At 35.3% G+C, this 16,288-nt stretch overlaps 1 protein-coding gene across 5 annotated transcripts in view; it reads left to right on the top strand.

Annotated features, from left to right (window-relative positions):
* Positions 1–16,288, top strand: part of LEMD3 (LEM domain containing 3) — an 84,559-nt gene that overhangs the window by 31,746 nt on the left and 36,525 nt on the right. For all 5 annotated transcript variants that reach the window (XM_024736652.1, XM_024736650.1, XM_024736651.1 and 2 more), the window contains 3 exons: positions 239–276; positions 4,431–4,497; positions 6,788–6,855. In XM_024736652.1, the coding sequence (XP_024592420.1) occupies positions 239–276; positions 4,431–4,497; positions 6,788–6,855 (173 nt within the window). The remainder of the gene's footprint in view (positions 1–238; positions 277–4,430; positions 4,498–6,787; positions 6,856–16,288) is intronic.

Here is a 16,288-nt window from a genome sequence, read left to right as displayed (position 1 = left end):
CAAGTCACTCTAAGTTCTATAGAGCAAACCACAAAATCATAGTGAGAATGGTAAATATAGTAAGTCTGAAAATTTAGTTCCCCAACCTTTATTATCATCAGTTTGTTTATATATTGTTTGCATGTTTACATTCAGTTTTAGCATAGTACACTTTGGCATTTCCAGGGCTTGTTTAGGGGGATTCTAATTCTCATTCTTAAATGATGCTAATAGTTCTCTCTTTTTCTTTCCTTGATAGTAAAAAACTCCTTTGATGAAACATTTGGAAAAATAAAAGTAAGTAAAAAATCTTAATACTGATACTTTGTCTTGCGTTTTATATGATAAAGGTAGTAGGATGACTATCACCTAAAAAGTAGTAATTTTAAAGGCAATAAATTTTCTTATTTTTGAGTATTCCTTGACCACAGTATAATTAAATCTGACACCGATTTACACCTAAGAGCTGACCTGTTTATCACTTTGAGGTAAAAGCCACTGCCAAGTAAAATGGCAGTGGCATGTCATCTGGGGATCTGGTCTTAACCTTAAAAGTATGCCTGTTTTCTTAATTGTTGGGTACCCTAGCAGTTTTTGTCTTTTTTGCCCTCCTTTTGTTCTCTTTCGATTTTTTGCTCATCGGCATGCCTTTTCAACTGTCAGGAAGGCAAAGGATTTAGAGTCTTATGCAACTTATTTATGATTTCTTTTATTTTTAAAGGATTTATAATATTAATTTTAACCTAAGTTTTACTCACATGAAAACATTTTTCACTTACCATTCATCATTATAGGCACTCCAAAGATTATGATATTTGAGTTTATATTATAATACACAATTAGTTGTTAATTTTTTCTTATTATAGGAACTGACAGTAATACAGACCTGTACAGAAAACATTATTTGTTGTACTAAATGATATGTAATAATGTGTAATCAGATCCATAGAATGTTACTTTAGATTGTTAGTAATGATTATTTTCTGTAGTATTCTATTGTTGTGATATTGTTTTTTAAAAAAAGTTGACTTTATCATACTAAGTATAACATTGCTGCTGGCATCATAATTTAAATTTGCACAATATACTCACTGAACATTGAAAAGACAAGACTTTATTTTCTTCTGTATAATTTTCCCCTTGGGGGAACCTGAAGTTCCTAATCTCTAAATAATAATAATAATTGTAATGAAGATAATGGCAATTAACTTACATTACGTGTTTATTCTGTGCCAGGCACTATGCTAAGTGTTTAAAATCCATTAATATCATTTAATCAGGGACTTGATACAAAAATTGAAAATATCCTTGAGAAAATTGGCTGAGATACAAGAGGGAAATATTTAAAGGTGATAATATGTGAGAAAATTTGGTAGAGTCACCCTACAGTTTGGTTTTTCCCCTAAGAATGAGAACTTTGCTTCAGAGAATGATTTGTGTTAGTAAAAGAAAATCTGGAGCTTATCAAAACACGCAATTAGAAGGTAGCTATTTCAAATTAAAAAATTATTTTTGTTTAATGGAAGGTTACTTGAAAGCTTACTTTAAATATGGATTTATTTGTAGATCTTTAACTTGTTTTCAGGGTAATCAGTAGACACATTTCAAGCTGAATATTAGGAGGCAATCTGAAAAGCAGACAGAATGGAAAGTTTGTAATGAAACTATAAGCCAATATAAGTTTCTGTAAGAAAGTAACTTTAACATTTGATTTACACCCTTTTCGGATTTACTTCTAGTTTAGCATATTGGTGCTAAAGATTATTGAACCTTTCTATTTCTCAAAATTGATTTGTTCCCATTAATAAAATGTTCCATAAAAACTATTTAGGTCGTAATTTAGTTGATTATTTGGATGGCACTTGACACCCTTGTAATATATAGATGGTCATTTTGAATGAGTTGCTGTTGGAAAAATAATTCTTGAAAAAATTATAGCTGAGCTTTTTGGGCGTTTAAATGCATTGTATGCGAATGGAATAGCATGTATGTTATCCAGTATGAGATCCAGTTACATATGATTAGGTTTTGTTATTTCTTCTACTTGTCTAGTCCAATGTTTTTTGTTGTTGTTGTTTTTAATGTATTTATTTATTTGTTTTTTGGCTGCATTGGGTCTTCGTTGCTGCACACAGGCTTTCTCTAGTTGTGGTGAGCAGGGGCTACTCTTTGTTGCTGTGTGGCGGCTTCTCTTGTTGTGGAGCATGGGTTCTAGTCGCACGGGCTTCAGTAGTTGCAGCATGTGGCTCAGTAGCAGCACGCAATCCCTAGAGCACGTGGGCTCAGTAGTTGTGGTGCACGGGCTCAGTAGTCGTGGCTCGTGGGCTCTAGAGCATAGGCTCAGTAATTGTGGTGCACGGGCTTAGTTGCTCCATGTCATGTCGGATCTTCCCGGACCAGAGGTCGAACCCATGTCCCCTGCATTGGCAGGGAGATTCTTAACCACTGCACCACCAGGGAAGTCCTAGTCCAGGGTTAATATATGTGAATCAATAGATGAAGTTTATTCCCAGGCCTCTGATGTTCACTAAAGATGTAATCACAGAGGACAGTGTCAAATTTTTGGATTTAGTTTTGGTTTTGAAAGGGGTGTGGGGATAGGCATGATCAGGACATGCAAAACGAAAAGGGAATCGGTCTCTTTTCCAGTTAAGGAAGGAAACAAACTTCAAAACTCTCAACCACTTTAGTCCTGAAGCTTAATCAGATTTACCTTGGTTTTATATGTCAAGTCCACAACCTGCACTATCATTGGAACTCATCTTGTTATATTGAACATATTTATTAAAAAACGATTTTGTGGTTTAATCTATCACAGATGCATAGCTTTCAGAATCTTGAATTTCAGCCCCTGCGGTTACTTTTTGATGTCTAATTTTTGCAGTTTGGATTTTTAAGCTATGTGATAAGGACTGGCTTGATTCTGAATCAGGTTGAGATAGAGTTGAGGGGGTAAAAAGCAAATGGGTTGGAAGGCAAATAGTCAGCTGAAGGAATGTCACTTATCTCTAGCAATCATCTCACATAAAGCCAGGGACTCTGGTGGTAGGATTATGGAGACTTTGATGAGTTTTTCTCTTCCTAGTACCACTCATTAAAGCTGCATTGATCCATAGTGTGCCATCCATAGTGTGCAGACTTGTCTCTTCTGTCCTTGAACATATAGCGTGAAAACAAATGGATGAGATTACATGTCATTGGGCATATGAATTTTACTTTCCCAGCTTTTTTACTATCCTGTCTGAATTTGTTCCTGGTCATATTCATACAGTAATCCTATTTTGTTAGAAACTTAAGGAGAAAGGAAATAATAAAGACATAGCCCCCTCATAAATCATGAGTTTATTTCAAATAGTGTGATAAGCTATTCTTACCCCCTAACCTACCCTCCCCCGTTGCTTGTATCAGTTTCTCTTAATTGTGATTGCTCTTAAATTGAGGTCTCATTGCTTTAGACTACTTGTCAGGGTGCTTAGACATTGCAGTAGTCTGCACTCCGGTTTCCTTTCATATGGTCAGAATAATATTCCTGATGCACAGTTCTGTTTTACTTTTCTTGTCCTGAATGTTCAGAATGAAGTCAAACTCTTTGTCTTGGTATCTAGAGCTCTCTAGCCATTGATTCCAAACTGCTTTTCTAGTAGTTTGCTGAGTCAAAGTAGACTCTGGTTATGTAAGAAATATAACCAAAGGTTGTATTCCTTCAGGCCCATTCTGTTCCTTCTGCCTGGAATGCTGGTCAATTCTATTCTTTCTGTGAAGCCCGATTCAGATATTCCCTCTTCCATAAATGGATCTTCCCTCCCCTCCATCTTCTGTATTTACGTTGTACCTTGTTTGCAACTATAATATAACGTTTAGTATGTTTTTTGCCCTTGAGAACAGGAACCATCTTGTTCCCTGGGTTTCTTGCTTTGTTGAGAACAGTTCTTAACTCATAGTAGATGCTCATTAAATGTTTGTTTCACTTTAATGGTTCATAAATTTATACAGGGCCACTTTGGGACCTAGGAGGGGTTGAGGGTTAATTTAATTGAAGTGTCACTACTCATTCCCTTATTATGTGGTTGAGGCAGGTTAAAACAAAACATGAAGAAAACAGTCTCATAAGAATACACATGAGCGTGCATTGTATAGAGGGGGATTGGGAGCATTGTTTTGGTGGCTGGGGGAGTTTGTTGTATATAAGACATTTTCTAGCACTGACCTTAGTGCCAGTTTCCCAATCATCCTCAAGAAGGTAAAATATTTAGAGTGATAGTTTAGATTCTTAGATTAAGGTTTCTTTAAAATATGGTAGCCGTTGGTTAAATATGAATTTGTCTTTCAGATTATGTAGCTTCTATGGTTTTTAAATTCATTCACTGTTTTTCTTTTCGAATAAAAATTATTAATTGGTGCATTTTTCTCCCCGGAATTGGATATTTTATAATAATTTCTTTTAAATTTAGGAAAGTGAGAAAAATCTTATGATGAACACTTTATACAAGCTTCATGATCGATTGGCACAGCTTGCAGGTAATTGTTTTAACATTCATAGTCTCTAAAACTGTTTTGAAAATTAATTTGCATATATAGCATGCAGTATCAGTAGAAATGGTTTTTCCCAAGTTCAATGTTGTTATGTTACATTGTGGGGTGTCTTCTCTTTAGAAGTTTTTAGTCCTTATATGGAGTGGGTTTTTATCTGTATAGATATGTTTAATCAAGGCCTTTTTCCTGCCTGCCATATGTATACAATGAAATATAGATATATACTCTATGGTAAAAGTCATCACATTTTTTTATTGCATTGATAATAACAAAATTCTGAAAGCTTATATATCAGTTAAATTGGGTAAGCAGTGGATTAACTAAAATTCTCAATTAAATATAAAAGTGCAGATTTTCCTTTGGTGATTGTATAGGTGTCATTTCCTTGGATAAAGTAAATATATTACAGAATTTTTTTCTCCTGAAACATCGCATTTTCCTCATATTCTGGCCTTAGTAAGACTTTGAGAGTTCTCAGGTATGCAACATACCTGCAATTAGAATAATATAGGTGAATTGGCATGAAGTTTAGCATTTATAAAAGCTGTAGTAGAACCATATCTGTTTAATACCTTTTAACTTTTTTCAGTTATTTCACATATAATCTGAAAGAAGAGACTTTGGATTCTCTTCATATAAACAGTTACAAGAAAAGAAAAATGTAGTATTCCAAACTTTTGTTTGTAGCAGATCCTTTTGTAGAAACTAGGTCATTGGTAGAAACCTAGTAGGTGAATGTGGAACTTCTCTGGTCGAATGGAAGCATTGAGAATCCTGACAGTTCCCCATCCTCTCACCAATCTTTGCTTTTGTTTTTTTTTTGGGTCCTTAATTCTGGTCAGTTTTTTTTTGGCTAATAATTGTGTGTATATCACTAAAAGTCTTCTTTGCATTGACTGACAGACTGTTATATACATATGCTGCAATCTGATGACATTTATTTGGTATGCTGTAGCACCCAGAAATGAAGTATATAATCTACATGGAATTCCTCATGTTGCTGCTACAAGCTTCTAGAGCTGTCTCTATAGCAGTGTTTTATGAAGTGTGTTAGATCGGCATAGTCTGGGGTGCTTTTAAAGATATAGATTCCTTCCTCTACAGCAGGGGTCTGCAAACTTTTTTCTGTGAAGGAGCCAGATAGTAGATTTTTTAGGCTTTGTGGGATAGACTGTCTCTGTCACAACTGCTCATTTCTGCTGTTAGAGCCTGAAAGCAGCCATAGATAATACATGAATGAGCGTGGTTGTGTTGCAATAAAACTTCATTTATAAAAACCGGTGGTAGACCAGATTTGGTCTGTGGGTTTGCCAGCCTCTGCTGTAGATCTGTGGAATTGGAATCTCTGAGGATGGATTATAAAGTTTGAAGACTTACATGTTCATCTAATAGGTATTTCTACCTGTTTTACAACCATGACCATTAAAATCTGGCTACTTGAACAAAACGATAAATAGGAACATGGTTGCTTTTATGATAGAAAAATTTGCCAAGGATTTTACTTTAATTATTGTACTTTTATGTTAAATTTTTTTTTAAAAAGTACTTGAAAGAAACAAGTAGGAGAAACTTAAAATTGAAGTTCATTGTAAGGATAATTGATCTCTAATAACCACAGATAGCCTGAAAAAGAAAAAAAAATGCTTTGGATTCTTTTATAAATAGTTACAAGAAAAGGAAAATGTAGTTTTCCAAACTTTTATATGTAGTACACGTATTTGTAGAAACCAGATTATAGGTAGAAGCTTCTAATTTCCCTATTGATTTGTGTTATAATAATTTTTTAAGTTATGCATACTCCTTGCTAAAGATAGGCTTAGTAATACTCCGAAAATGCACATTTTAATTCAAACTTGAACTCTTGAATTATTAGCTTTAGTTAATAGATGTATGAGTTAGCACAATGAATTTTCCCTCTTGAAAAATAATACATCTATAGAGGGCTTTCTTTGTGCCAAGATCTATGGATAGGCATCAGCATGACATGGTTCCTACCCCTGGCTAACAATTTCATTGGGAATGTAAGAGGAATGTATGTTTCTATCTAGACTGAAATACATTTAAAGGTTGTGGTTGATATAAAAATATTTGTTTATATTGCCTATTGAAATTTATTTCTAGAAAATATAAATGAGTGTTTATCTTCTTTCTTTACTGATTATAATAATATAATCTATAATTGTATAATTTGTAAAACTAGTTTGATTAATCATATTTGTTTTCTTCTGTTTAACATAGTACTGATTCAAAATTAATAATATGCTAATCTTTCCAGGAGATCATGAATGTGGCAGTTCTAGTCAGAGAACACTTTCTGTCCAAGAGGCAGCTGCATATTTGAAAGTAAGCAGTGAAATTAGAATTTTAATAGCTCTATTCTTAAAGTTTATGTAAATCGTCACAACTTATATCTACAGTACCATGCATTTGATTACTTTAATTGTACTGTTACAAACTTGGGCCTGCTGTTTGGTGTAATGTGAGCAGATAGAGAAAGCAAAATTACTCAACATTTTTTGTTTTAGTTTGTTTTAGAACATTCTCTGTGAGAGAATGCACATTAGTTTGGAAAGGGTGCAGACACCATTGGTGAGAGAGAAATTGAGATAAGTAAGTAGCATATAAGAAAGCAAGTAAGCATCTAACCATTGTCATTTATTTCAATTCTTCTGCCCCGGGATAATTTTATTTCAGGGTTCTAAGAGAATTTGCAGATGTATTTTCTATACCACTGTAAGTAATCTAGGAAATCCTAGATAAAAGGATAGGTACTAGAAGGTTAAGATGGACAGGTGTCACTCTGATTTTCAAAAAGGGGATAGTGGATTTTGAAAACCCTATTGGGGAGCTTGATGTTAATCCAGTTCCATAAAGATAATTCCATAAAGATGTGAGTACTTGCAGATGGAAATGCTGATCCCTAGAAGTTGGCATCCATTCATCGTGAACAAGTCATATCATACAAACTTCATTTCCCCCCTTTTTGTGGTAAAAAAAACACATAACATGAGATCTGCCCTAAAGTGTACAGTATTATTAACTATATATGCATCATTGTGCAGCAGATCTCTCAAACTTTTTCATCTTGCATTACTGAATCTCTGTACCCATTGCACAGCAACTCCCCCTTTCCTCCTCCTCCCAGCCCCTGACCACCACCATGTCACTTTCTGCTTCTGTGAGTTTGACTACAGTAGATACCTCGTAAAAATGGAATCATGCAGTATTTGTCCTTCTGTGACTGGTTAATATCTCTTAGCACAGTGCCCTCAAGTTTCGCCCATGTTGTACTATATGACAGGATTTCCTTTTTTAAGGCTGAATAATATTCCACTGTATATACCCCACATTTTATTTATCCATTGATAGGCTGGTGAATATTTAGGTCTTTCTACTTCTTGGCTATTGTGAATAATACTGCAGTGAACATAGGAGTGCAAATATCTCTTAGATCCTGTTTTCAATTCTTTGGTAAATACCCAGAAGTGAGATTGCTGGAACATATAATAGTTCTAGTTTTAGTAATTTGATGAACTTCCATACTGGTCTCCATAATGGCTGCACCATTTTACATTCCCACCAACATTTACAAGGGTTCCCTTTTCTCCATATCCTTGAAAACTCTTATTTTGTTTTCTTTTGGTTCTGGTTTGTTTTTTAATAATGGCCATGCTAACAGGTGTAAGGTGATATCTCACAGTGGTTTTGATTTGCATTTCTTTGATGATTAGTGATGTCAAGCATCTTTTCATATACATATTGGACATTTTTATGTTTTCTTTGGAGAAATGTTTATTCAGGTCTCTTACCCATTTTTTAAATCAGGTTATCTGATTTTTTGTTATTGACTTGTAGGAGTTCCTTATTTACTTTTGGATGTTAACCCTTATCAGATATTTGGTTTGCAAATATTTTCTCCTGTTTCACAGATCCTCTTTTTACTCTGTTGATTGTTTCCTTTGCTATGCAGAAGCTTTTTAGTTTGATGTAGTCTCACTTGTCTCTTTTTGCTTATGTTGCCTGTGCTTTTGGTATCATATCCAGAAAATCATTGCCAGGTCATATTTAAAAAAATCATTGCTAAGGGCTTCTCTGGTGGTGCAGTGGTTGAGAGTCTGCCTGCCGATGCAGGGGACACAGGTTCGTGCACTGGTCCGGGAAGATCCCACATGCCGCGGAGCGGCTGGGCCTGTGAGCAATGGCTGCTGAGCCTGCGTGTTCGGAGCCTGTGCTCTGCAACAGGAGAGGCCACAACAGAGAGAGGCCCGCGTACCGCAAAAAAAAAAAAAAAAAATTATTGCTAAGACCAATATCATGAAGCTTTTCCCCTGTATTTTCTTCTAAGAGTTGTTTTTTTAATATCATTCCTTATTTTTTATTAATTAATTAATTTATTTTTGCTGTGTTGGGTCTTCATTTCTGTGCGAGGGCTTTCTCTAGTTGTGGCAAGCGGGGGGCCACTCTTCATCGCAGTGCTCGGGCCTCTCACTACTGCGGCCTCTCTTGTTGCGGAGCACAGGCTCCAGACGCGCAGACTCAGTAGTTGTGGCTCATGGGCCTAGTTGCTCCACGGCATGTGGGATCCTCCCAGATCAGGGCTCGAACCCGTGTCCCCTGCATTAGCAGGCAGATTCTCAACCACTGCACCACCAGGAAAGTCCCATCTTCTAAGAGCTTTATAGTTTCATGTCCTGTTTAAGTCTTCAATCCATTTTGAGTTGATTTTTGTGTAGTGTAAGATAAAGCTTCAGTTTCATTCATTTGCATGTGGAAATCCAGTTTTCTCAACACCATTTGTTGAAGAAACTATCCTTTTCCTGTTGTGTGTTCTTAGCACACTTGTTGAAGATCAGTTGACCATATATGAGACCTTCTCTGTTTTCTTCCATTGTTCTATGTGTCTCTCTTTACATCAGTACCGTACTGTTTTGATTACTGTACTTTGTGATATGTTTTGAAGTCAGGAAGTATGGGGCCTCTAGCTTTGTTCTTCTTGCTTAAAATTGTTTTGGCTATTCAGGATCCTTTGTGGTTCCATATGAATTTTAGAATTGATCTTTCTGTTTCTCAAAAAAGTGCTACTGAGATTTTGATGGGAATTGCATTGAATCTGTAGATTGCTTTGGGTAGTATGGACATTTTAACAATATTAAGTCTTGCAATCATGAACACAGGATGCCTTTTCATTTATTTGTGTCTTGAATTTCTTTAAGCAGTGCTTTGTAGTTTTCAGTGTGTAAGTCTGTCACATTCTTGGTAATGTTTATTCCTAAGTATTTTGTTCTTTTTGATGCTATTATAAATGACATTTTCTTAATTTTCTTTTCTGATTTTTCATTTTTGTGTATAGAAATGCAACTTCTTTTTTATATTAATTTTTTTATCCTGCAACTTTGCTGAATTGCTTAAATTGTAATGGTTTTTTTTGTGGAGTCTGTAGAGTCTTCTATGTATAAGATCGTGTTTCTGCAAACATAATTTTACTTCCTCCTTTCCAATTTGTATGCATTTTCTTTTCTCACCTAATTGCTGTAGCTAGGATTTCTAGTACTATATTGAATAGAAATGGTAACAATGGACATCTTTGCCTTATTCCTAGTCTCCAAGGAAAAACTTGGAGTTTTTCACAGTTAAGTATATACTAGCCATTGGCTTTTCATATGTGGCTTTTATTATTTTGAGGTAATTTGCTTCTGTTCCTGATCTGTCAAGTGTTTTTAATAATTTAAGGTGTTGAATTTTGTCAAATGCTTTTTCTGTATTTATTGAAATGATCATGTGAGTTTTAATTTTTTGTTCTTTTAATGTGGTGTGTATCCCATTGATTGGCTTTTGTATGTTGGACCATCCTTGCATTCTTGGAATAAATCCCACTTGGTCATGGTGTCTGATCCTTTTAATGTGTTAAAACTGTTGAACTCAGTTTGCTAATATTTTGTTGAGGATTTGCATCTGTATTCATCAGGGATATTGGTCTGTATTTCCTTTCTTGTAGTGTTTTCGTTCAGCTTTGGTGTCAGAGTAATGCTGGCCTCATAAAATGAGTGTGGAAGTGTTCCCTCCTCTTAAAATTTTTTGGAAGAATTTGAGAAGCATAAGTGTTAATTCTTTTTTAAATGTTTAGTAGCATCCTCCAGTGAAACCACTGAATCCTAGACTTTTCTTTGTTGGGAGGTTTTTGATTACTGATTCAGTTTCTGTGCTAGTTATAGGTCTGTTCAGATTTTCTATTTCTTCATTAGTCTTGATAGGTTATATGTTTCTAGGAATTTATCCTTTTTTTTTCTAGGTTATCCAGTTTGTTGATGAGTAATTGTCCGTGGTAGTCTGTTACGTTCCTTTGTATTTCTCTGACATCAATTTTAATACCTCCTCTTTCACTTCTGATTATGTTTGAGGCTTCTCTCTCTTTTTATTAACTAAGGGTTTGTCAATTTTGCTGATCTTTTCTAAAAATCACTTCTTTGTTTTGTTGATTTTTTAAAATTTTATTTCTGCCCTAATCCTTATCATTTCCTTCTGTTAACTTTGGGTTTAATTCTTCTTTTTCTAGTTCTTTGAGGTGTAAAGATGGGTGGTTTATTTGAGAGTCTCTTCTTTTTTAATGTAGGCATTTACCACTATGAAATTCCCTGTTAGAACTGCTCTTGCTGTATCCCATAAGAAGCTGTTGGACTTCTTGAATCTGAACGTCCATTTCTTTCCCCAGATTTGGGAGTTTTGGGTCATTATTTCTTCAAATAAGCTTTCTGCTCCTTTCACTCCTCTCCTTCTGGGACTTCCATAATGCATGTATTGATCTAACTGATAATGTTCAGTAAGTCCCTTAAGCCTTTCTTCATTCTTCTTCATTCTCTTTTCTTTTTGTTCCTCTGGATAATTTCAAATGACTTATCTTTGAGTTCCTTGATTCTTTGTTCTGCTTGATTTAAGACTGCTTTTGAACCCATCTTTTGAATTTTTCAATTCAGGTATTGTATTCTTCAGCTTCAAAATTCCTGTTTGGTTCTTTTTAGTGTTTTCTCTTTATTGATATTCTCATTTTATTTATGCATTGTTTTCCTGAGCTTGTTGAACATCTTTATGACAGTTAGTTTTATATTTTTATCAGGTAATTCATATAGCTCAGTTTCTTTAGGGTCAGTTCCTGGAGATTTATTTTGTTCTCTTAGTTGGGCCATGTTTTCCTTGTTTCCTTTGTGTGCCTTGTTACCTTGTGTTGGGATCTACCATTTGAAAACACAGCCACATCTACTAGCCTTTACAGACTGCCTTCATGCAGGGGAAGACCTTTACCACTGAGCTCAGATAGAGATTCTGGGGTCCCCTCAAACCTTTTTTGTGGATGCATCTTTTCTGGACCTGTGGGTGTATATTCCCAACTAGAGAGATTTTGCAGGTTTCTTTTTATAGGAGCTTGTAATCTCTTGCTCCCTCTGGTGTCTGTTTGCTGTACTGCGGGTTCTCTGGAACCGCAGGAAGCTGTCCAGCTCTTTTTTATTTTCAGCAACCCCCAGGCATCTAGACTATGTCAGATCTCAGTGCTCTGAAACAAGTGATACAGAAACCAGTCCCTTGGGCAGCTCCCTGAGAAACTGAAACATTGGACACATGTTCCAACTCTTTCCCTCCTTGGGGAGAAACCAGGAGTTAGGGGTTTTCTGCCACTTATTCTGCACTGAGCTGCAGGGAGGGGAAGTGGCAAGTGAGTGTGTATTAGTTCATTGCCTTTGTTCTTGGCAACCCCCAACCTGGTGCCCTTACCTATTAGTGCTAAGATTCAAGCAAGACAGAAGCCAGTCCCTCTGGCGGCCCCTGAAAAGTCTGAACATTGGGCATATGTTCCAGTCTTCTCTTTCCCTCCTCAAGGATAAGCCAGGAGTTGGGAATTTTCTCCAGATCACATTATGGTATGCCAGGGGAAGGAGCTCCGGTGGAGTGAGTGTTATGAATTTTCCTACCTTCATGCAGCTAGTTTTGCGCATGCTTGGGGTGCAGGAGGCTCTTAACCGGTTTCTAGATTTCTTACAAAGGGGTATTATTGAATTTGTGTCTCTGTGGGGGAAGGAGGGTCTGGAGCTTCCTATTCTGTCATCTTCCTGACATCACCCCCTCTTTTTTTTTTTTTTTTAATTTAGAATGTAGTATAGTTCTAAGGCTTTCAGCGAGGTTTTAGTGACAATCTGCCATGATATGCTCGTCAAAAAAGAGAAATATGGACTCAGTTCTTAACTTAATTCATAACTTATATGTAGATACTTAAAAGATGTTGAGACAGTATAATATGATGGAGATTTGATGTTGATTCCAATTCTAGCACTGGCACATAGAAACCGTGTGTCTTGGTAAAGTCCCTTTACGTTTCTGTACCTGTATCTCAGTGTGAAAGTGGGACTGTTCTTAATAATGCCTGTCAGAGTTGTTGGGAGACTTGTGAGAATACAAAGTACCTAGGTCAGTGCCTGATGATTATAATAACTTCCAATAAATTTTACTTCTTTTTTTGTGTGTTTCCTAACTAATTAAACCCGTGTCAGTCTGAAGAGAGTTTTCTAATAACATGCTGCAGGATTTGTCTCTCAACCTTGTTCTTTTCTTCATTTTCAGTTTTGACCTAGATGAGAACATTGATGACAGGCAAATTCGTGGATAGCGTAATAGTTAATAGATTGGATACCTAAAGGATTAGGATCCAAAAAGGTCTAAATAAGAAGGGCTTACGATTATGGGACTTTGTCTTAAGGGATGGAAAAATTGCTAGATATATTATGGGGGTGGGGACAAAGAAGGGATTGGATTGAGCAGGCTAAAGGGAACATAGAATCAAATATTCCAGGAAAAGGGCATAGCATGTGGGAATCCAAAGCCAGCAAGCCATTCGTTATGATTTGACCATGTTTTTACTTTTAGCAGTGGGAAAAACTGATCCCAACCAGTGATTCCCTCCTGCTTTCTCTTCTTTTTTTTCCCAGTTGAATCTCTCAGAGAGGTAATGGCACAGATATCTGTTATCATTGGTCATAAATTCCTGGAGCAGGATTAATTTACATTTCAGACAAACCTCAAGACTCTTAAAATCTACTGAGTTGTATTTGAAGGAAGGACTAAAGGGTTGGATGGGATAGGGCTTGGGAACAGGATCGGGCTTGATCAGTAGTTAAGCTGGAGCTGAAGAAGAGTCGGGTTGGTGTGGAAGGATGATTAACTGCCTCTCTTTCCCGTCCCCAGCCATTTGATTGGATAAGGTAAAAAGAAGGACACAGAACCAGGGTTGGGACAAGTTGGAGTCTAAGCCAGGCATCAGTAGGGTACAAGACATTAGTTTGATTGAAGACTGGCAGCAAAGGAGTTAATGGATACACCCATGCATGAGTTAGTTGGGAACTGCCTGTATTGAGTTTAAAAAAAAATAAAAGTGATGCTAAAGAATTCTGGTCTTAAAAGATTTTAATATCTTTTCTCTGGGACTTTTATGTTTCAGATTGGGTTTTGCCCTTTTTTTTTTAATTCAGTAGAATTTCTAATGTATATTTTTACAAGAGATTTTGGATTAATTAGTTAAGTGAAGTTACTTTATGTAGGTAACATCCTTATACATTTAGGGGTGTGTGTGTGTGTTAACCTTTTCTTTTTGGAGTCCCATTTTTAGCTTTTCAAATGCTGTGAAATCTGGTATGGCTTGTTACCACCAAAGATGCAGTTTGGACTGCTACTAAAAGGAAAAAAAGCATTAAACAGGGTTTTTTCCACAAAAATAAAGTTTTAAGGTTTAGATAAAAGCTTTTAGGTGCTGTTTTTAATAATGCTTATTTTTTCAGTATAACATTAACCCATGCTTATGATTTAACTCATACAGGAAATAAAAGGAAAATTGCATTTCAAATTCACCACCTAAGGTTAGCCACTCATTTTGGTCCATGTTTCTCTAGTCTTATATTTTTTCCCCAAAATTAGTATCACTATAAATATTATAAATGTCATATTGTAAATATTTACATAGTTTTTCCTTTAAGTTGTTAGTGTTTTCCCATGTCATTGTTCAGGTTTTTAAAAATTATTTCTTTTTATCACTGGATAATATTTCTTTACATGATTGTATTGTACTGGTTTGTGGTTTTATGAAAGTACCTTAATTTTTGCATTATAGTACTTGATTTTGTGATCATTTCCTTAGGAAACAGTCCTGGAGATGAAATTACTTGTTCAAAGAACTTTTGTTAATGCTTTTGATATATGTTGCCAAATTACTTTCTAATTTTTAATGATAATTTTAGCACAGTCTATCCAAAATTGATATTTTATTTTACCCAAGTTCTAGAATAAGTATGGAAGAACCCCACTACGAAGCTGGTATCAAATAATGATGACCATATATATATTGTAGGCTTTCTGCTTGTGGAGAGGGATCTGTTGTACCTTTTATGTATTTGTACTATGGTTTCACCTGCAACACAATTAAGCTTTTGCATTCAGGAGTAAATGAGCCAGGGAATATGTAGCACTCCTACAGTATAAGCTAATTTTTTTCCCAACTTCTAGTGCATTTTAAGCACAGTATTAGTAAATGTTTGATGGAGTAAAATGAGTGAATAAGCCTCAGTAAAAATGTTTAAAATTTTTCTTCAATTTGATTCTTTACATTCTATTTTTATTTTATTGCTCCCACTTTCTCCTTCAAAGGAACTTTAAATAAATGTGACAATTAATTTAAATAACTTAAACACTTTTTCTTACTTCTCCAGTGTTTTTCTTGAACTTTTTATTCATCATTTTTGAGATTGAAAGCTTGTTTGTTTTGATTTGTAAAAAGTTAAGAGGTCCCTCTGGTGGAACATTTAGGAAATACATGGCACTATATTTTCATGAAAAGGCAGATTGCTTTTAAGTTAAATGGTGGGAGCTTTGTATGATAACTTAACAATAGAATGATGTAATGGATGGTGGTTCATTTCCTAGGTCACTTTCAAAACCTGTTTAATTTTTAACCCAATATGTTTAAGGTTTGTGAAGAATATAATAGGAAAGAAGATAGCTGCAAATGTGCCAAATTATGGGCTGGATAGATTTTTTATGAACTAGCTTGGAATGCTAATCACTGTTAATAAAATTGTGTCTTTGTGGAAAAATAAGTATTCTAAGAAATGGAGTGAGGGATACATTTCATAATAATTATAATATTTCAAGTATAATTTATCTTAGTACTTTCTGTATGTTACCTTTGATTTCACAATGATCCGGAAAGGTAGGTGGTATCAGACCCACTTTATTAAGAAACTAAAGCTCAGAGAGGTTTAATAACTAGGTCATCGAGCTAGTAAGTGATGGAACTGTGAATAGAATCAAAGTATTTGCTGTTTTCACTGTATTGTTCTACCTCTTAGATGGAAGGCCTGGGTTTATAGCCCCTACCCTCATCTATTGAGTGGTCAAGGGACTGACCCTGAATAGGGTTTAGAATCTGAAGAATTGATCAAAGTATATTCATCTGCATAAATGACTTATTTTCTCTTATTTCCGCTTAAGGTTATACACATAGCTATTCAGTAGTGGAGTCATGATCTGATTCCAGGCCTCTTTGATTCTAAGGACCATGTTCTTTCCGTTATTCTTGGAGGTGAAAGATCAAGTTTCCACTGAATCATCAAGAATTAAATCATACTCACTATTGATTTCTGTGTGTCGTATTTTACTTAAAGGTAACATCTAATGTATGGCATATATCATCTCACAATTAAGCAGAATATTCACTAACTAGAAAGCCACGTAGCTATTATTA

This window comes from Neophocaena asiaeorientalis, unplaced genomic scaffold, assembly GCF_003031525.2.
Source record: "Neophocaena asiaeorientalis asiaeorientalis breed wild unplaced genomic scaffold, Neophocaena_asiaeorientalis_V1.1 scaffold134, whole genome shotgun sequence".
NCBI classification, from domain to species: Eukaryota; Metazoa; Chordata; class Mammalia; order Artiodactyla; family Phocoenidae; genus Neophocaena; species Neophocaena asiaeorientalis.
This window is presented reverse-complemented; position numbering and strand designations above follow the sequence as displayed.